The sequence below is a fragment of the Pleurodeles waltl genome, chromosome 7 (assembly GCF_031143425.1).
Source record: "Pleurodeles waltl isolate 20211129_DDA chromosome 7, aPleWal1.hap1.20221129, whole genome shotgun sequence".
In the NCBI taxonomy this organism is placed as follows: Eukaryota; Metazoa; Chordata; class Amphibia; order Caudata; family Salamandridae; genus Pleurodeles; species Pleurodeles waltl.
The window spans coordinates 64,149,045-64,170,592 of record NC_090446.1 but is presented as its reverse complement, the minus strand read 5'-3'; the positions used below and the strand labels follow the sequence as shown (position 1 = coordinate 64,170,592).

Below are 21,548 nucleotides of genomic sequence, written 5' to 3'. Positions count from 1 at the left end.
CTCAGTCACACATGCACGCATATGCATACTGAATGGGTCTTCCTGGGCCAGGAGGGTGGAGGGCCTGACACTTACATGTCAAAGGACAGCTGCCTGCCCTCACACACTCGACTGCCAAGCCCCCTACTGGGACCCTGGCAGACAGAATGGAACTGAAAGGGGACCTTGTGCACTTCTAAGCCACTCTTTGAATTCTCCCCCACTTCAAAGGCACATTTGGGTATTTATACCGGGTCCCTGACTCAGAAACTTTTTGACAAGATACCTACTTGGAAAGGAACTCTGAAAACAGAACCTGCAACCTGCTAAGAGAAGCTGCCTGGCTGCCCAAAGGACTCACCTGGCTGCTTTGCTGTAAAGGACTGCTGCCTTGCTGCCCCCTGGCTCTGCTGACAAGTGCTCTCCAAGGGCTTGGATTGAGCTTGCCTCCTGTTTCCTGAAGTCTCAGGGCCAAAAAAGACTTCATCTCTGCAAAGAACTTCTTGTGTGGCGAAAATCGACATACAGCCTGCTGGAATCGACGCACAGCCTGCCTTGCGGTGAGAAAATCACTGCATCAACGAACCGGAACAACGCAGCCTGGCTTCTCGAGTGGAGATCTACATAGCATCAGCGTTGCCAACGGAACTTCGACAAATGGCTCCCGGTATCGACGCATCGGCGAGCCGGAATGACGCAGCCCGACTTCCTGCGAGAGGAATCAAGACAGCACCGAAGAGGATCGAAGCCTGCGTGCCAGAAATTGATGCAAAGCCCTTGCTGCGTGGAAAAGCATTGACGCATCGTTTGTGTGCGCCCGGAGAAACCGACACACACCTCCCCGTTTTCAACGCATCTCCTCCTCTGCGGTCCCGTGCGGATAATTTAGACGCAAAACAGGTACTTTGCGCTCACAGGAGACCTTTGTTATTTTTAAGAACTAAAAGACTCTATTTATCATTACAAAAGTGATATTTCAACTTGTATTTATCAAATCTTGATAGTTTTGGCCTTAATCTACTCAGATAAATATTCTATATTTTTCTAAACCTGTGTGGTGTATTTTTGTGGTGTTTATGCTGTGTGCTTGCATGATTTATTGCACAAATACTTTACACATCGCCTTCTAAGTTAAGCCTGACTGCCCAGTGCCAAGTTACCAGAGGGTGGGCAAAGGATAATTTGGAATGTGTGTGACGTACCCTGACTAGAGACAGGGTCCTTGCTTGGACAGGGAGGGTAACCTGACTGCCGACCAAAGACCCCATTTCTAACAACAAGTGTAAACCTATTAAACAGACCAGGTTTACAAATTAAAAGAGCAAAATAAAAAGAGCAGAATAAACGTCAATCAATCAATCAAGGAATTTGTAAAACTCACTACTCACCCGTGAGGGTCTCAAGGCACTGGGAGGGTGGGGGGAGTAAGGGGTGTGAGGTGCTGCTACTGCTCGAACAGCCAGGTCTTGAGAAGTCTCCTGAAGGTAAGGAGGTCTTTGGTCAGACGCAGGTGGGTGGGAAGAGAGTTCCACGTCTTGGCGGCGAGGTGCGAGAATGATCTGCCACCAGTTGTAGTTCTGCAGATTCATGGGACGGTTGCAAGGGTGAGATCGGCGGAGTGAAGTTGCCGGGTCGGGGTGTAGAAGGAGCGCCGTCTGTTGAGGTATTCTGGTCCGGTGTTGTGCAGTGCTTTGTGAGTGTGGGTGAGGAGTTTGAAGGTAATTCTCTTGTTGACACAGAGCCAGTGCAGGTCTCTCAGATGGCTTGTGATGTGACAGTGGCGGGGGAGGCGTACGGAGGCGTTCTTGATGTGTTGCAGCCTCTTCTGGAGTTTGGCCGTGGTTCCTGCATAGAGGGCATTGCCGTAGTCCAGTTTGCTGCTTACGGGGGCTTGGGTGACTGTTCTTCTGGTTTCGGTGGGGATCCATTTGTAGATCTTTCAAAGCATGCAGAGGGCGTTGAAGCAGGAGGAGGAGATGGTGTTGACTTGCTGGGTCATGAATAATGAGGAGTCCAATATGAATCCTAGGTTGCGTGCGTGGTCGGGCGTATCCGAGAGTGGCAGGCCACCAGGAGTCATCCCATGCAAGGGGGTGGAGCCGAAGATGAGGACTTCCGCCTTGTCGGAATTGAGTTTGAGGCGGCTGTTCTTCATCCATTCGGCTATGGTCCATGCTAGTCTTATACTCACCTTTTTAAATAATCATCTTGGGACAACTCATAATATCTTCATCCCTCTAAAGCATCCCTCTCCTTTCGTTTACATTTCACATCCTCCCTAGTGACCTCTTCCTTATGCTATCAAAAAAACCATCATCTATCTCAACCCTTATACCGGTCTTTGTAAACATCTGTCTTCCTCCCTGCTCCGTCCCAACTTACGACTCATCAAATCTCTCTTTTGCTTCAGGCAGTGGCAGTCAGAACTGCACCTCAATAATGCATGAATTGACACTGCTAGAGGGAAATCAGGTAGTTTTGGTGAAGCCCATGCCATCTTTTTGACATTAGATGAGAGCAACTGAACACATAATTGTTTTTGATCAAATGAGAACTTGTCTAGCAATATTCTGTATAAGTGGGTTCCTGAACGTAAGAATACATGTGTGCATTTAAAGCTACCAAAGTGTCAACATTGTGACATTGAGCCTTGCTGTTCTGGGGATTTTACCCAGACTGCCCAAGCTTAGTTTTGCTTTATTCCCTTTGGGTGAATGGACAATGACTCACCTGTGTGTAGACACAGCCATCTCCCTTCACCTCCACAGTGTAGTCTCCGGGCACATGCAGAAGCTTTGCACGCTGGAGCAGGAGGCGGTTACCATCATCTACGTGGAACTGGCTCTCGACTTTGGTTTCACAGCTCACTGTCACTGAGCTTTCTCCGTTCTTCACATATGTGGCAGCGCCATAAGATGCGAGTGCATGAAGAGCGACTACAGTGTCCTGGAGTGCATGGGAAAGGGTGTAAAAAAAGCAGTGATGAATTAAACAATTCAATAGTACGTCCCTTTGTGTAGATCAGTTGATGTTGGAGGTAGTAAAGTGAAATAGTTGCAATGACAAGAGAAAGGGCTGTGTCGGATGGGGAGTCCGTAGTAAAGTTAGAGCACTACTCAGTTGTAAGGTACTATAGCAAATTTCAAATAACATCAATGGCTGAGATGTGTGCATCTCTCCTAAGGAACACACACATTTCAACAATGGGCTCCACATGCAATTGTTATATTTAAGGATAATGTGCGACCATCTCTACCGGTGTACTGCAAAGGGATAGTAGGAAAAAACTGGGGAGGGCGATGTTGGAAGCACTATGTGAGGAGAGAGAGAGATGAGAGGATTTATTGATAAAAACCTAAGCAGAGTAGAGAAGTGAGACCAGGAAGGAGAGAGAGAGAGCAATAAGGTGTGTTCAGTGTAGATTTCTGTATAGGTGGGTAAGAAGAATTGAGAGGAAAGAGAGTGCTAGGAAAGGAAAAATAAAAGAGAAGGTCCACATAGAGATACCCTCCTAACGACAAACATAACAGTGACCAAATTTGCAGCACTGACTTTTGAGTGTCACAACAAGACATGTATTTGGGGTTCTAGTGGCACCCAATATTCAGTATCACAGAGGGGTGTTATACCATGGGTACCTCAAGAGCAATAAAAGTACAGTTGGCAAGGAACAGCCTACCAAGAAGAAGGCATCCATTATAGGCAAGGGGAAGTTACAAGAATCAGGTTTTATCCATTTTGAGTTTTTAAATATATTATTTTCTAATTTGAAATTATTTGGGCCTCAATTAAAAGTCAATAAATTACTGTTAGACATAGGGTTAAGGTGAATACTGTTCCTATTCCGCACAGGGGCAGAACTTTTAACCTCCATCACAGCAATGTACTCTGGTTAACGCCTATCCATTCTAGTGATGGTGTTTTGTAGTTTATGTTCGGAGTCCTCTATCTTCTGAGTGGCTAACGCATAAAGAAATTTGCAGCATTGATAATCCTTACAATATTAGCCAAACGAGATTTCCAAACAATGGTTCAACTGCACGCATGGCTCAGTAAGAAAGGACACTCTTTTGCAGTCAGCCCCATTTTTATCTGTTTAGTTTTGATGGCTTTAAGATTCTGTGCTTTATAACGCTGGTAAATAGTGTCTCAGCACCTATGCTTTCCCCATGTGACATGTACTGTGCACTGGTTGCCCTTAAATGGTTTATTTAACTTAAGTAAGACCTCAGTAGAAATTGAAGAAATGCACCAGTGGTGTAGATGGTAAATGCAAGATGTGGCCTTCATTGTGTATATATTGATACCCACTTTGTCCTCTGGCAGCATGAAGGCTGGAGTGATGTTTGCATGGGGCTCTTGTCTGGGGCTATGCATCTGGGAGGGAACAAGGAAAGTTGTCCACACAAATTGCAGCTTTCAGAGTTCTTACTTTTGAAATGGAGATACCAAATGCAGATGTGAAGAAATGAAACCATTGATGCTTAGAGCCACTCTAGGCTTCCTGCCTGTGTTCCCAGCAGGAGGCAAAACCATGTTGAACATTGGCTGCTGGGAGAAAACCTCATCTCTATATGGTTTTAGCTAGAAAAAAGGACAAAGCTTGTGCTGCTTGAAGAGGGCCAGGAATATCTAGGATCAGGAAATCTGGGAAGGGCTGAAAAATGAGGCAGTAATTTTACAGAAAGTTGTTATGATTGGTTGTAGAAAAGTCTCCAGTCATTGACTAGTGCAGAGTATAAAACTGGCACTCAGCACCACCTCCCTGGAACATTCCTGGAACTGTAATAAATATCTGAAGAAAAGAATATTGCCAGACTTTGGAAAGAAAGAACCCACAATCATTCGTGAGAATACTGCCTGAATTTGGAAAGAAAAAATCCACATTGATTCCTGCTGGCACACAGGGACTCGAACCACTCTCCAGTGGTTAAGTGGTCGGCCTCCAGTTGCTACTACAGCAACTAAAAAGGCAGAAGAGCTACGTGATTCCCAGTAGGCTCAACTGATTACTAGAAACTGGAACCTGAAAGAGCCTTGCCTGTAGAGAGACCTGCACCTAGAAGCCTAGGCTGAGGATCTTTGGGCTGTAGAAGTGGCCAGGAGGATATTTTCTAGCAGTAAAAAGCCTCTGGAACAATGTTTTCCACCTCCGGAGGATTGAGTTAAGTTTCTCAGGGATAGAACAGTGGGACCTTGCACTAAAAAGTATTTTGGGCCTGCTTTAGATATTGGTGGATGGGTTACTCCGTCACAACGGTGACAGATATCCCATCCACCAAAATCTAAAACCCATTATAGCCTATGCAATTTAGATTTCGACACATGGGATATCCATCACCGTTGTGACAGAGTAACACAACCACTGAGTTCTAAATCAAGCCCTATGTCTTGTGGAGCCCTGGCCGACTACAGTTTGCAGTTTTACCCCATTGGAGATGTTGAAAAACCAAAAATTTAACTAAATTTAAAAATCTAATTTTCGACTGGGATGTGCTAGAAAATCTTACTCAGTGATGAAGTTGGTTTGATGGCTACAAATTCTTACTTTGCCCTGCTTGGAGCTTTTGGAGCTAAACTGAAGGCTTCAGCAGGAGCTCAAAAACAATATTTCTACCTTTAAGGGACCATTGCTAACTTTAGCTCGATACCTTGCCCCAATGAATTTTGAAAACCCAAAATCTTCTTAGGCTCAAGGGTAACCAAAGCAACCTGCTTGGCTTACCTGATCTCCGCTCCATCAAAATCAGCCTAAAATTGTTCCTTGTTCCATAACTATTCACTATGACTTTTAATTGATGCTTTGAGTTTTTTCCTACTTTTACCTTAAAATGTAAAAAATCATATCCGGGTTTCCTCTTATATCATTTTAATTGATGTGATTATTACAATTTTCGTATAAAAATGTTCTTGATTTTTCTAAATTGGTTTGGGAATTTAATTATATTGTGGTTTGACTTTAATGTTCTTTGGTACTGCTTGCATTTAAGACAATTTTCTCTGCGTAATTGCCTAGTGTTTGTGCCATAATTATCAGAGGATTCACAGGGATTCTCTTCTATTCTGTAGCCCAAGCAGACTTGTGTAAACTCTTCCTCCCAGGTCTCAGACAGGCATTATGTATGGATCCCAGAACAAGACCACATCCACTATGGCTTTTGCTTGATTCACCACAGACAGCGGACACAATATTGTTTTGCCTGTGCTCACATTTTCACTCAGAACCTTACAGCGTACCTTAGTTTGCAAGGAAATACAACTAGCTGCTCTGTTGATAAAAAAAGAACAAAGGTGCAGAAGAAATAGTGGGCCCAGAGGCAAGAGCACATTTACCCTGAAAGAAAAGCTAAACCTATGGGGGGCATTTTCCAGTCATTAGGGTTCACAGTCTAAAAGCGTAGGCCCAGATTTACAAGAATCTGGTGCATCAGTACTGGTGCACCAGATTTCTTGTGCTCCCCCCACCGCCACCTAACAACACCATGGGCGCACCGTATTTACAATACGGCGAATCATGGCTCACATTAGGCCAATAGTGTCAAAAAGTTTTATGATATTGTGGCGCATTGCTGTACTAGTGTAAAAAATGTTGACACTAGTGCAGCAAAGTGCAAAGAGGCCCATTGACTTCAATGGTTGCGTCTTTTTAACGCCAGCTTTGAGCAAGTGTTAAAAATGATGCCAAAAATGGTGCAATGAAATCCTGCAGTTTTCATTGCTCCAGTTTTCTGGGCCTCCTAATGCCAGAACACTCCCCTTGCATATGTTATGCCTGGTGCAGGCATAATGTGGTGCAAGGGGTTACAATGTGGTGCAATGTATGCGTTGCCCCACTTTTTAAATATGGCGCTGCAATTTTTGCCTCATTGAGCCACATTAGCATATAAAAAAAAGGATGCTAATGTGGTGCAAGGTGGCGCAAGGGCCTTGTAAATCTGGCCCTTACTCTCTCCAAAGAAAAGGTAGTGCACATCCCTATAATCCAAGACACTTGATACACACTCACATGCACACTGTTTGCACTCATGGACAAACACAAACACATCTATACATACACCAACACACACAGTCCACATGCTGTGCAAACACTCCCATGCAGACTCCCATGTACACCCTACCTGCGTTGAGCTGAAACCACCAGTTGGGTTCTGCTGCTTCGTGATCCACTGTACAATCTTGGCAGCCTTGGTGAGATCCTCCTGAGAAATGGGATTCTTGGTGAGGTGAGCCAACAGGACATAGGATGTCAGCTCAACCTCAGCAGAGGGAGCCCGCGGACGGAAGCGGAAGTAGGGGAATGGCTTCTTGTCTTTGGTATCCTGAGTGTGGTGCCAGTGGACTGATCCATCTTAAGGAGTTAAAAGAGAGCAATCTATTAGAGGGTGTCTGTATTCTGGTGAAGTGCCTTCAAAGGGGAGAAGTGTGAGAACTACGGGATGATGCCTATGAAGTAAGCATGTGGTCTCTAAGCTATTCCAGTCACAGAGTACAAGCATGTAGTGGCTAAGTGGTTGTGCATCCCTGGCACGCTTTGAAGGGAAACGCAATCAGAGTGTCCGAGTATTAAAGGTGCAGAAGTCTGGACTTCCCCGTTATAAACAAAGCGGGATGCTTCCTGAGACAGAAAGAAGCCAATAAATAATGAGAAATTAAGGGGCATATTTAAGAGCCCCTTGCGCTGCCTTAGCATCAAGGGGCCTTTTCCCGCTCCATGTTTACAAAAATCATGCAATGCATGCATTGTGCAACTTTGTAACCTCTTGTGCCACATTATACCTGCGGCAAGCATAATGTATGCAAGGGGGAGGCGTTCTGGCGCTAGGAGGCCCAGAAAAATGGCACAGTGAAATTTAACAGATTTGACTCTGCCATTTTTGGCGTCATTTTTAACGCCTGCTCAGAACAGAAGTTAAAATGACGCACCAATAGAAACCTATGGGCCTCCTTCCACTTTGCTATACTGCATCAACATTTTTCACGCTAGTGCAGCAAAGCGCTACAATAGCATCAAAAACGTTGACGCTATTGTGCTAACGACTGCCATGGTGCACCGTATTATAAATACGCACAACCATGGTGTCATTAGGTGCTGGTAGGGGGGCGCAGAAAAAGTGACGATTCAGTTCCGATGCGCCACTTTTTCATAAATAGGGGCCTAAATGTGCTTTCTTCAGTCAGATCTAAAATGTGCCTACATGCCGGACATTAACATTATGTGCTGGGTCAGCTGTTCATGAATGTGTAAATTCAAGTTTTTAATTGCTACCATTTGAGCTCAGTTTCTAATACTATACTTAATTATAAGGAAGAAAGAAAATAAATGGGAAAGATAAATTTGTGCATGACGCCTCTTGTGTAAGACTTCAAAAATGAAATAGGTTAGTCAGCACAAAGAAACATGAATAGAAAGAAGTAACTCAAAAAATGTGAAGGTGAACCACGAGGAAGAAGGCACAATAGAAAACTGGTGCAGTCCATAGATCAGGCGGCAGAAGGAATGGGAATAAGAGCAAAAGAGGGAGAAAGGGAATCAAGATACGAGAAGAGGAATTTGAGGTAATCCCTGCTAATAGAGAAACAAAATAAAAAAAATGTGTAAAAGCAACAAAAGCAATATTGAGAACACTCTGACAGGAGATTGGATAGAGAGCTAGGAGTCAGAGGAGAATTGGCAACAGAGCCATAAAACAGAGCAAGAACCACAACAAACAAACAAAAGTTTTGGAGTTTATTTAGGTAACCATTATGAGTTGGTGCTTGATTCCAGATGCTATTACCTAGATCAAAGGTTTTGGTAATAGTGGGGCACAATGTTGCCGGAGAACTATTAGAAGTTATTACCTGTAGAACCATAAGCAATGGGGAAAACATACAGAAATAAGTATTACTAGCACGGTTTCTGCATGTTTTTATTTGCATGACAGGACATTTTGGGGCCACAGATCCCACTGCTTTTTACGCTGCATGTATGTCCAGAGTTAACCTAGAACTTTCAATTCACATTTCAGAAGAAATCCCGACTTTTCAGCTGCAGCATGAATACCAACCACATCATAATCAAAGCTTCAGTCAGAATGTAGGCAGGAGCACCAAGAAAAAGATAAATGGAAAGGAGGTGTGAGCCATTAAAGCAGACAAAATACTTAAAATGTAGGAGTTAAGAAGTGGTTAGATTTAGTTTAAGTGAGAATAATATTCAGAAAGTCTCACTACCCCCTTACCCTTCTCAATGGCTTCTTTATACAGAGACTCTAGCAGCTCTGTGCGTTTGTCATCCTTGCCAGCCAGACCAAAAGCGTACGCCATGAGTGACTTGGTGTAGACATCATTTGATTCCTTGTAGGCTGTTTCAAGGCAGAACAAGGCATTGCGAACAGTAGGGTGCTGGAAAAGAGCAGAGAGGTTCTGAGATACAAGTGTCAGGTTTGTTGACAGCCTTAGCTTTTGAATGCAAGGACTTTCCTATAGAACACAAAGGTTGCATTGCAAACAAAGTAAGAAAATTCAACCAAAGGAAGGTGAGGCTGAGGATGTTCCTAGATTGCTAGTACAGAAGTGGAGTTACAAATGAGAAGCAGAGCAAAGTTGATGTTCTTCAAGGTGCTTTGTACTGTCTTCTTCTAGACAGCTTAGAAAGATGCTAACTGGCCCACCTAAGTGGAAAGGAACAGATGCCATCCACACAGTTTTTAAAAAAAAGAGGCTTTGGAATGGGACCAGGAGCCATTCATCAACATGGAGATCAGAGGCTCACTGTCCATTCCAGTACCACAGAGGATTATACTATTTTAGGTGATCAGAGGATATTCCTGCCACAGAGTTAGAACAATGTGTCTGTTTTCAATGTTTTCCTTTAACTCCATAGGAGTGCAGTCAATTTTGGGGATTTCCCCAGGCATTAGAAGGGATCTTGGAGACCCACCTGTGTTTCCATTATGATCTACCCAAATCTCCCTTTCTTGTATTAGTCCTAACATTAACACTAAAAGGTCTCAATTTAATATTTTGAATGCAACCATGCAATAATTGAGGGGATATATATTTTCCTTTCGCAAACATTATCTGATTATTTAATGATCTCGGGAAGTGGAAGTTTCCAAAACAAAAATATGAATAATTTGATCCAAACAAGATCTGTATGTACCGTTGAAAGAAGCGGGTACTCCAGCAGGGCAATAGTGATGTAGGCTGAAAGTGTGATTTCGTCATTCACACCACCCTGTGGATCAGAGAATGTAAAGTAAGATTAAGCTAAAAACAGGAAGCAAAACACAGTTTAATCATGTCTAGCCTTCTGCATCCAATCAGAAATGTAGACAAAGCAACATAAACATTTACTAACACAGCAACAAATTTACAGTGGATTACAATGCAAATTGGGAACACATCCTTCTCATTTGAACCACTAGGGGAAAATATTGCTTCATTAATTGCAAAATAGGATTTAAAAAAAAAACAATGGTACATATTTTAATCTAAATTAGTTTAGCCTTGAAAGGTAGCCATCAGACATATTTTTCTTTGTTTCAAATCGTTTTTTGCTTTGTTAGCCAGTTTTCTCTTTTTTACGTACACAAAATCAAGGCAAACATGACATGTCGCCAAATCAAATTCCCGTTAGGTGTGGCTTGACAGCATAGCTGTTTAGGGACTGTTAGACTTGACATGCCTTAATATGGTCACCCCTAACTTTTTGCCTGCCTCCCTCCACTTTTTGGACCCTGTTTTGCTGGCTTTTAGACTCTGCGCACTTTACCACTGCTAACCAGTGCTAAAGTGCATATGCTCTCTCCCTTTTTAAACATGGTAACTTTGGATCATACCTGATTGGACTATTTAATTTACTTATAAGTCCCTAGTAATGTGCACTATATGTGCCTAGGGCCTGTAGATTAAATGCTGCTAGTGGACCTGCAGCACTGGTTGTGCCACCCACTTAAGTAGCCCCCTTAACCTTGTCTCAGGCTTGCCATTGCAAGGCCTGTGTGTGCAGTTTCATTGCCACTTCGACTTGGCATTTAAAAGTACTTGCCAAGCCTAGAACTCCCCTTTTTCCACATATAAGTCACCCCTTATGTGTGCCCTAGGTAACCCCTAGAGCAGGGTGCTGTGTAGGTAAAAGGCAGGACATGTACCTGTGTAGTTATATGTCCTGGTAGTGTAAAACTCCTAACTTCGTTTTTTACACTACTGTGAGGCCTGCTCCCTTCATAGGCTAACATTGGGGCTGCCCTCATACATTGTTGAAGTGGCAGCTGCTGATCTGAAAGGAGCAGGAAGGTCATATTTAGTATGGCCAGAATGGTAATACAAAATCCTGCTGACTGGTGAAGTCGGATTTAATATTACTATTCTAGAAATGCCACTTTTAGAAAGTGAGCATTTCTTTGCACTTAAATCTTTCTGTGCCTTACAATCCACGTCTGGCTGGGCTTGGTTGACAGCTCCTTGTGCATTCACTCAGACACACCCCAAACACAGGGTACTCAGCCTCACTTGCATACATCTGCATTCCTGGGCTGGGAGGGTGGAGGGCCTGCTCTCACACAAAGGACTGCCACACCCCCTACTGGGACCCTGGCAGACAGGATTGAACTGAAAGGGGACCTGGTGCACTTCTTAGCCACTCTTTGAAGTCTCCCCTACTTCAAAGGCACATTTGGGTATAAAACAGGGCCTCTGCCCTACCTCATCAGACACTTGCTGGAGAAGAAACCTGAACCAGAAACTACATCCTGCCAAGAAGAACTGCCTGGCTGCTCAAAGGACTCACCTGTCTGCTTTCTACAAAGGACTGCTGCCTTGCTGTTGGCCTGCTGCCTTGCTGAACTCTTGTCTGGCTGTGAAAGTGCTCTCCAAGGGCTTGGATAGAGCTTGCCTCCTGTTCCCTGAAGTCTCAGGACCAAAAAGACTTCTCTTTTTCACTTGGACGCTCCGTGCGCCGAAATTTTCGACGCACAGCTTGTTCCGCGGCGAGAAAAACGCCGCACACCGACACTGATGGACGCGACGCCTTCGGGACGACCGGAACTTCGACACACCGCTTCGCAAGGACAACGCCGCCCGACCTCCAGAGGAGAAATCGACGCAACGCCTGCCGTGAGATCGAAACTTCGACGCGCAGCCCCGCAGAACGACGCGCAGCCGGAAAACAAGAAGGAAAATCCATGCACAGACCCGGGACATCTGGTAATCCCCGCGATCCACAGAAAGAGACTGTCCACGCGCCGGAAAACGACGCACGACTTCCCCGCGTTGAAAATAGCGACGCAAGTCTGTGTGTGCTGGGGAGAAATCGACGCACGCCCCATTTTTCCACGTATCTCTTCTGTGGCCCTCTGAGGAGATTTTCCACTCCAAACCAGGTACTTTGTGCTTGAAAGAGACTTTGGGGGTGATTCCTAGCTTGGCGGGCGGCGGGAGCCGGCCGCCAAGCGGGAACCGCCAGAAGACCGTACCGCGGTCAAAAGACCGCAGCGGTCATTCTGGGTTTCCCACTGGGCTGGCGGGCGACCGCCAAAAGGTCGCCCGCCAGCCCAGTGGAAAACACCCTTCCACAAGGAATCCGGCTCCGAATGGAGCCGGCGGAGTGGAAGGGGTGCGATGGGTGCAGTTGCACCCGTCGCAAATTTCAGTGTCTGCTATGCAGACACTGAAATTCAAAGTGGGGCCCTCTTACGGGGGCCCCACGACACCCCTCACCGCCATCCTGTTCCTTGCGGTCGCTGCGCCGCCATGGGGGATTCCTCAGGGCAGCGGAAAACCGGCGGGACACAGCCGGTTTTCCCTTTCTGACCGCGGCCATACCGCCAGAATGCCCTTAGGAGCACCGCCAGCCTGTTGGCGGTGCTCCCGCGGTCCCCTACCCTGGCGGTCTCGGACCGCCAGGGTAGGAATCAACCCCTTTGTTTGCTTTTTAAGGACTTAAGACACTCCATATCACTTTTCAGTGATATCTCTACAAATTCACATTGCAACTGTATTCGTTTTGACCTACAATTATCCTGATAAATATTATATATTTTTCTAAACACTGTGTGGTGTATTTTTGTGGTGCTATATGGTGGTATTGTATGATTTATTGCACAAATACTTTACACATTGCCTTCTAAGTTAAGCCTGACTGCTCGTGCCAAGCTACCAGAGGGTGGGCACAGGCTAATTTTGGATTGTGTGTGACTTACCCTGACTAGAGTGAGGGTTCTTGCTTGGACAGAGGGTAACCTGACTGCCAACCAAAAACCCCATTTCTAACATTGGTGATCAGCAGTGAGGATAGGACTTGTATTTGTGCAGTGACATACAGTAGCTAAGTATTTCACTACCTACCCACAGTTGAAGGTCAACTTGATTTTTATCTCTTTTTGCAAATTTGTTTTTCCTGACAATTTTCAAAAACTAAATCCTCACTCAACATGTCTCTGACTGGGTCTCAAATAGGAGACTTTGACCTAGTCCTGTTGGATACATATACGGTCAAACAGCTAAGAGGGTTCTGCAGGGCAATGAGGGTACCCACCCAAGGGGCCTCCAAAAAGGAGGACTTTCAAGTGGCGCTGAGGGCCTGGGCAGAAGCCCATTTAGAAGAGGATGATGAAGAAGAGGAGCCAGAAAATGGCCCCTCAGAGGATTTTTTGTTATCTGTGGATAATGTTACCACTGCAATTGTCCCCCCTTCCAGACCACGGAGCAGTGTCTCTGTGCAAAGCCTGACCGCAGAGGAAAGGAGAGAGGAAAGGGAGTTCCAATTGCAAATGGCAAAACTGAAAATTGAGGCTCAACAAGAGGAAAGAAGGGCAGAGAGAGAAGCCAAGCAAGCTGAGGCTGAAAGAGCAGCCAAACAGATTCAAGATGAAGCTGAAAGGGCAGCCAAACAGGTGGAAGCTGAAAGAGCTTTGGCTGAAAAGAAACTATTATTGGCTCATGAACTGAGTCTCAAGGAGCTGGAGATCAAGGCAAGACAGTCTTAATCCAGCAATAATGGTGGCAGCATACAGACAGGACCTGCTGGAGAAAAGAAGGTTCGTATACCCAAAAATGTGGTGCCCAGTTTTGTGGTGGGAGATGACATAGATAAATGGTTAGCTGCTTATGAAGTTGCACTAAGGGCGCATGAGGTTCCTGAAGGGCAATGGGGGGTAGCTATGTGGGGTTATGTGCCGCCATTGGGGAGGGACACACTTCTCACATTGGATCAACCTGATCAAAACACATACCCACTTCAGAAAGCCTACTTGCCAAGTTTGGGCTGACCCCTGAGGGATACCGTCAGAGGTTCAGGGACAGCACCAAACAAACCACACAAACATGGGTAGATTTCTTTGACTTTTCCAGTAAGGCACTGAATGGATGGGTGCGGGGCAACAAAGTAGATCATTATAAAGGGCTATATGACTTGATTCTGAGAGAGCATATACTCAATGTTACCTATACAGAGTTGCGCCAGCACTTGGTAGATAGTAAGCTGACTGATCTCAGGAAGCTTGCTGAGGAGGCGGACATCTGGGTTAGCACCAGAGTGTCCAAAAAGGTACCTGGGGGGGACTCCCACAAAGGTGGTCAGGGTTCCCAACAGAAGAAAGAAGGGGGAGATAAACTTATAGATAAGGACCTCTCAAAAGGCCCCCAAAAGAATTCCCAGGAAGGGGGTGTCAACCATTCCTTCTCCAGATTTGGGAAAAAGCCAGGGACATATGATGGGTCAGGGAAATCCAACCCCAAATGTATGGAGTGTTACCAGTATGGTCACTATAAAGGTGACCCCCAGTGCTCCAAAAGAGCACCGTCCACTACCGGACAGACACTTGGGTTGACTAGTGTAGCGCTTGGGGGGGAAATGGACCCAGATAGCTTTGGGGAGAAGGTAGAGATTTCCCTAGTGTCCCTGGGAGAAAGAGAAATGGTGCCCAAAGCTCACATGCCCCGAAATACTTCCAAGTACAGGCAGTGTGTCACCATTAATGGGCAGAAGGTGGAGGCTCTGAGTGACACAGGAGCCAGTATGACTACTATCCAGAGTCAGCTGGTGTCCACAGAGCAGATAGTCCCTAATACATTCCACCAGGTCATAGTCGCTGACAATCGTGAGAGTCACCTACCGGTGGCTCTGGTTTCCTTTGAGTGGGGGGGGTCTCTGGTACTCTGAAAGTAGCTGTGAGTCCTGCCATGCCTGTAGATTGTCTGTTAGGCAATGATCTTGAGCATACTACTTGGAAAGAAGTGGAGCTCAGATCTCACCTGGAGATGTTAGGGTTACCTGAGTGGGTCTGCATGGCCACACGGTCCATGGCTGCCCGGGAAGGGAGTCAAGGGCGTCTGGAGCCTGGAAAGATGGCCCAGACAGCTGCCAAAGAAGGGGGCCAGGAGCGCGGGAAACCCACCTCCAATGTTCCCACGGTGGTAGACGAGGCCCCTGAGGAAGAGGAGGCCCCTGAGCCAACTGGGGAGGACATAACTGCCCTGGGTAACCTACCTGAACTTCCTGGCTGGCAAGTAGAGGGAGGGCCAACCAGGGAAGCATTTTGCAAGGCGCAGAAAGAATGCCCCACCCTTGAGGGTCTGAGGAAGCAGGCCACAGACCACGCAGCAGGTGACGCCTCTGGCGCTCACCATATTTACTGGGAGAATGATCTCCTTTACAGTGAGCGTAGGGTTCCAGGTCCTGGGGCACACCGTGTGCTGGTGGTCCCCCAGTGTTACCGGAAATTCCTACTAGGCCTGGCTCACGACATTCCCCTGGCAGGACACCTGGGCCAAGACAAGACCTTTGACAGGCTTAACACCCACTTTCATTGGCCCAGAATGAGGAAAGCCTCAGATAACTTCTGCAGAGCTTGCCCCACCTGCCAGGCTAGTGGGAAGGCAGGGAAACGGCTCAAAGCTCCCCTGCTCCCACTCCCAGTGTTGGCACCCCCTTTGAAAGGGTGGGCATCAACATTGTTGGTCCCTTGGACCCCAAAACTGCCTTGGGCAACAGGTTTATCCTGGTTTTGGTGGACCATGCCACCCGCTATCCAGAGGCAATCCCTCTGAGAACAGAGACTGCAAAGGTGGTGACCAGAGCCCTGTTGGGAATATTTACCCGTGTGGGATTCCCTAAGGAGGTCGTGTCTGACAGGGGCACAAACTTCATGTCTGCATACATGAAGACCCTGTGGGATGAGTGTGGGGTGACCTACCGGTTTACCACCCCTTATCATCCTCAAACCAATGGGCTTGTTGAGAGATTCAACCAGACCCTGAAAGGCATGATTGGTGGCCTGACTGAGGCCATGAGGCGTAAGTGGGACGTCCTCTTACCCTGCCTGTTGTTTGCTTATAGAGAGGTGCCCCAGAAAGGGGTGGGGTTCAGCCCCTTTGAACTTCTCTAGGGTAACCCTGTCAGGGGACCCCTAAGCATCGTTAAGGAGGGCTGGGAGAGAGCTCCCCAGGCCACTCCCCAGGATGTGGTCAGCTACATGCTGGCCCTCCGCAAACAAACCCAACACTTCTGGAAGGAGGCCCAGAGTAACCTCGAGGCCAGTCAAGAGGTGATGAAGGAGTGGTACGACCAGAAGGCCACTCTAGTTGAGTTCTCACCTGGAGACAAAGTTTGGGTGATGGAGCCAGTAGAGCCCAGGGCTCTCCAGGACCGCTGGACTGGCCCCTTTGAGATCAAGGAGCGTAAAGGGGAGGCCACTTACCTAGTGGACCTCAAGACCCCTAGGCAACCCCTAAGGGTCCTCCATCACAACCAGCTCAAACCTCACTTTGAGAGGTCTGAGGTCAGTATGCTCCTAGTCACCGATGAGGGCATGGAAGAGGAGAGTGAACCTCTCCCCGACCTTCTCGCTGTCAAAGAAGGGAATGGGTCAGTAGGTGGTGTCATTCTCTCTGACTCCCTGACTCCAACCCAGAGAGGGGACTGCTGTGAGCTGTTAGAGCAGTTCTCCCCCCTGTTCTCCCTTACACCTGGACTAACCCACCTCTGTGTGCATGACATTGACACAGGTGACAGTGCCCCTGTAAAGAACACAATTTACAGGCTGTCAGATAAGGTGAAGGCCAGCATCAAGGAGGAGGTCTCCAAGATGTTGACTTTGGGGGTTATTGAGAAATCCAGTAGTGCCTGGGCCAGCCCTGTGGAATTGGTTCCCAAGGCTACTGCCCCAGGTGCGAAACCAGAACTCCGGTTGTGTGTGGACTACCGGGGTCTCAATTCAGTCACCCGGACTGATGCTCACCCCATCCCCCGAGCTGATGAGCTCGTTGACAGGCTAGGTGCTGCTAAGTTCCTGAGTATGTTCGATCTTACTTCCGGGTACTGGCAGATTGGCCTGACTGAGGGGGCTAAAGAAAGATCTGCTTTTTCCACCCCTGATGGCCATTACCAATTCCGGTTGATGCCATTTGGGCTGAAAAATGCCCCCGCTACCTTCCAACGGTTGGTTAACTGGGTCCTAGCTGGTAAAGATGCCTTCTGTGCAGCTTACCTAGATGACATAGCTGTCTACAGTTCCAGCTGGGAGGAACACCTGCTCCACCTCAAGGAGATACTTCAGGCCCTGCAACAGGCAGGCCTGACTATCAAGGCTAGTAAGTGCCAGATTGGGCAGGGTTCCGTGGTGTACTTGGGACACCTAGTAGGTGGTGGAAGGGTGCAGCCGCTCCAGGCCAAGATTGAAACTATCAAGGCCTGGCAACCACCTACAACACAGACTGAGGTGAGAGCCTTTTTGGGCCTCACTGGATACTACCGCAGGTTCGTCAAGGGCTATGGTACCATTGTGTCCCCCTTGACAGAACTCACTTCCAAGAAACAACCTAGGTTGGTGAATTGGACAGAAGCCTGTCAGAAAGCCTTTGATTCTCTGAAGGAAGCCATGTTCACGGCCCCCGTGCTCAAGGCCCCTGACTACTCCCAGGAATTTATTGTTCAGACAGACGCTTCAGAGCATGGCATAGGGGCTGTTCTAGCACAGCTGAATGAGGAGGGCGCAGACCAACCAGTAGTCTTTATTAGCAGGAGACTATTACCACGGGAACAACGGTGGAGTGCTATTGAGAGAGAAGCATTTGCTGTGGTCTGGGCACTGAAGAAGCTAAGACCCTACCTGTTTGGGACTCACTTCCGGGTTCAGACAGACCACAGGCCCCTCAGATGGCTCATGCAGATTAGGGGTGAGAATCCAAAACTCTTGAGGTGGTCCATTTCCCTACAGGGGATGGACTTTACGGTGGAGCATCGCCCAGGGGTTGACCACACCAATGCTGATGGTCTCTCCAGATACTTCCGCCTTAGCGATGAGAGCTCCCAGGAGGTCGGGTAGCTCTCCCCACTTTCAGCTGGGGGGGACACATGTTAGACCTGACATGCCTTAGGGTGGTCACCCCTAACTTTTTGCCTGCCTCCCTCCACTTTTTGGACCCTGTTTTGCTGGCTTTTAGACCCTGCACACTTTACCACTGCTAACCAGTGCTAAAGTGCATATGCTCTCTCCCTTTTTAAACATGGTAACTTTGGATCATACCTGATTGGACTATTTAATTTACTTATAAGTCCCTAGTGATGTGCACTATATGTGCCTAGGGTCTGTAGATTAAATGCTACTGGTGGACCTGCAGCACTGGTTGTGCCACCCACTTAAGTAGCCCCCTTAACCTTGTCTCAGGCTTACCATTGCAAGGCCTGTGTGTGCAGTTTCACTGCCACTTCGACTTGGCATTTAAAAGTACTTGCCAAGCCTAGAACTCCCCTTTTTCCACATATAAGTCACCCCTAATGTGTGCCCTAGGTAACACCTAGAGCAGGGTGCTGTGTAGGTAAAAGGCAGGACATGTACCTGTGTAGTTATATGTCCTGGTAGTGTAAAACTCCTAAATTCGTTTGTTACACTACTGTGAGGCCTGCTCCCTTCATAGGCTAACATTGGGGCTGCCCTCATACATTGTTGAAGTGGCAGCTGCTGATCTGAAAGGAGCAGGAAGGTCATATTTAGTATGGCCAGAATGGTAATACAAAATCCTGCTGACTGGTGAAGTCGGATTTAATATTACTATTCTAGAAATGCCACTTTTAGAAAGTGAGCATTTCTTTGCACTTAAATCTTTCTGTGCCTTACAATCCACGTCTGGCTGGGCTTGGTTGACAGCTCCTTGTGCATTCACTCAGACACACCCCAAACACAGGGTACTCAGCCTCACTTGCATACATCTGCATTTTGAATGGGTCTTCCTGGGCTGGGAGGGTGGAGGGCCCGCTCTCACACAAAGGACTGCCACACCCCCTACTGGGACCCTGGCAGACAGGATTCAACTGAAAGGGGACCTGGTGCACTTCTTAGCCACTTTTTGAAGTTTTCCCCACTTCAAAGGCACATTTGGGTATAAAACAGGGCCTCTGCCCTACCTCATCAGACACTTGCTGGAGAAGAAACCTGAACCAGAAACTACATCCTGCCAAGAAGAACTGCCTGGCTGCTCAAAGGACTCACCTGTCTGCTTTCTACAAAGGACTGCTGCCTTGCTCTTGGCCTGCTGCCTTGCTGAACTCTTGTCTGCTGTGAAAGTGCTCTCCAAGGGCTTGGATAGAGCTTGCCTCCTGTTCCCTGAAGTCTCAGGACCAAAAAGACTTCTCTTTTTCACTTGGACGCTCCGTGCGCCGAAATTTTCGACGCACAGCTTGTTCCGCGGCGAGAAAAACGCCGCACACGGACACTGAGCGACGCAACGCCTTCGGAACGACCGGAACTTCGACGCACGGCTTCGCAAGGACAACGCCGCCCGACCTCCAGTGGAGAAATCGACTCGACGCCTGCCGTGAGATCGAAACTTCGACGCGCAGCCCCGCAGAACGACGCGCAGCCGGAAAACAAGCAGGAAAATCCACGCACAGACCCGGGACATTTGGTAATCCCCGCGATCCACAGAAAGAGACTGTCCGCGCGCCGGTAAACGACGCACGACTTCCCCGCGTGGAAAATAACGACGCAAGTCCGTGTGTGCTGGGGTGAAATCGACGCACGCCCCATTTTTCCACGTATCTCTTCTTCTGTGGCCCTCTGAGGAGATTTTCCACTCCAAACCAGGTACTTTGTGCTTGAAAGAGACTTTGTTTGCTTTTTAAGGACTTAAGACACTCCATATCACTTTTCAGTGATATCTCTACAAATTCACATTGCAACTTTATTCGTTTTGACCTACAATTATCCAACCAAAAACCCCATTTCTAACAGGGACCGTGTTACCAGATCTTTACAATGTACTTAAAGTGGTTTGGCTCTTTCAACTGGAGTACATTTCTCTCACCTCATTCTAATGGCAGTGTAGTGTATCATTAAACCTCATATGGGGTGCATTCATTGTAATGCAGGAGGGACTATTTTACATCTCAAAACTAAACTGAAAAACATTACATTCAATTATTTATATCTTCCATGCGTCGCGATCAGGCAGCAATCTATTTATTTGCAGTTGGCCTTTTTTAGATGTTTTAGTCAGGATTTTTGCCTGCTAGAGCACGCCATACACACAAATAAAAAATATTGGCAGAACCAATAATTCTGTTTTTAATATGCCAAGACAGGCATGCGCCAGTTCTTTTTGCATACGTTAATAATTATTTCTAAAGGTGTTTAGTTATGATTTATCATAAAATATAATTTTGTTTTCCAAGAATTTCACGTAAAGACTTTAATGGAATGAGTTAGGAAATTACTGAACGTCTACAGCACTAAAACTTTGCATGCTTTCCAGGACAGGAGAGAAGACACACCATGGTCGTGCAACTAACAGAACATCTGTTGACTTTACAGTCTGAAGCAACTCAGTTGTTTCTGCAATAGACGCTTTTGAATTCCAGGGGTGTCTGTGTCACCTCCACCTTACACCTGGAATGCAAAAGACGTGGAGTAACCTGTGGAAACAGATTTCAAATGTCAGTAGGCTTAGAATAACACGAGTGTTACCTGGTAGTGTTCAAGGCACAGTATTGACAGGTTGAGTTGTGTTGTTGCCAATGAGTTTGTGATTAGGTGCTCAGCATGATGTGCATTGTCTGAAGAGGCCCCTTTGCGGTGTCCTTGGCCCATCATCTGAGGACACCTTTGACGAGGCCTGGTTGTAGAAGTGAGGATGTGACACAAAGCAAGTTACTGACTCCACACTATGGGGCATACTTAAGAGCCCCTAGCACTACTGGAGCATCACTTTTTGTAACGCTCCGGTGGCACTATACCCTGTGCCGTATTTACAACGTGGCGTTAAGCCACTGTTTGTGGCTTAACGCCACCTTGTAAATACGCTCCCTTCACACGCAGAACTTTGCTTGGAAGGTGCCTGCAATGGGTGTTGCTGAGGGCGTGCCACAGCAACACCCATAACATTTTGACGCTGCCCCAGATTTACGAGTTTTTGTAAACCTGAGGCAGTGCCAAAATCTAACGCCACCCCAGGGGTGGCATTAGAGTGGCACAAAGAGGAGAAATGCTTTTTTTGCTCTTTCTAGGTGTGCTGCATTTTGCAGAACACATAGAAAGAGCAAATCGCCATTTAAGATTGGTTTTGTGCAGGAAGGTTCTCCTTCCTGCACA

General features: G+C 46.9%; 1 protein-coding gene across 1 annotated transcript in view; it reads right to left on the bottom strand.

Moving 5' to 3' along the window:
* LOC138303636 (alpha-2-macroglobulin-like) overlaps window positions 1–21,548 on the bottom strand; it is a 133,922-nt gene that overhangs the window by 15,684 nt on the left and 96,690 nt on the right. The window contains exons 27-30 of the mRNA XM_069242933.1: window positions 10,124–10,198; window positions 9,201–9,363; window positions 7,098–7,327; window positions 2,710–2,925 (exon numbers count right to left, since the gene is read on the bottom strand). Of these exons, the coding sequence (XP_069099034.1) occupies window positions 2,710–2,925; window positions 7,098–7,327; window positions 9,201–9,363; window positions 10,124–10,198 (684 nt within the window). The remainder of the gene's footprint in view (window positions 1–2,709; window positions 2,926–7,097; window positions 7,328–9,200; window positions 9,364–10,123; window positions 10,199–21,548) is intronic.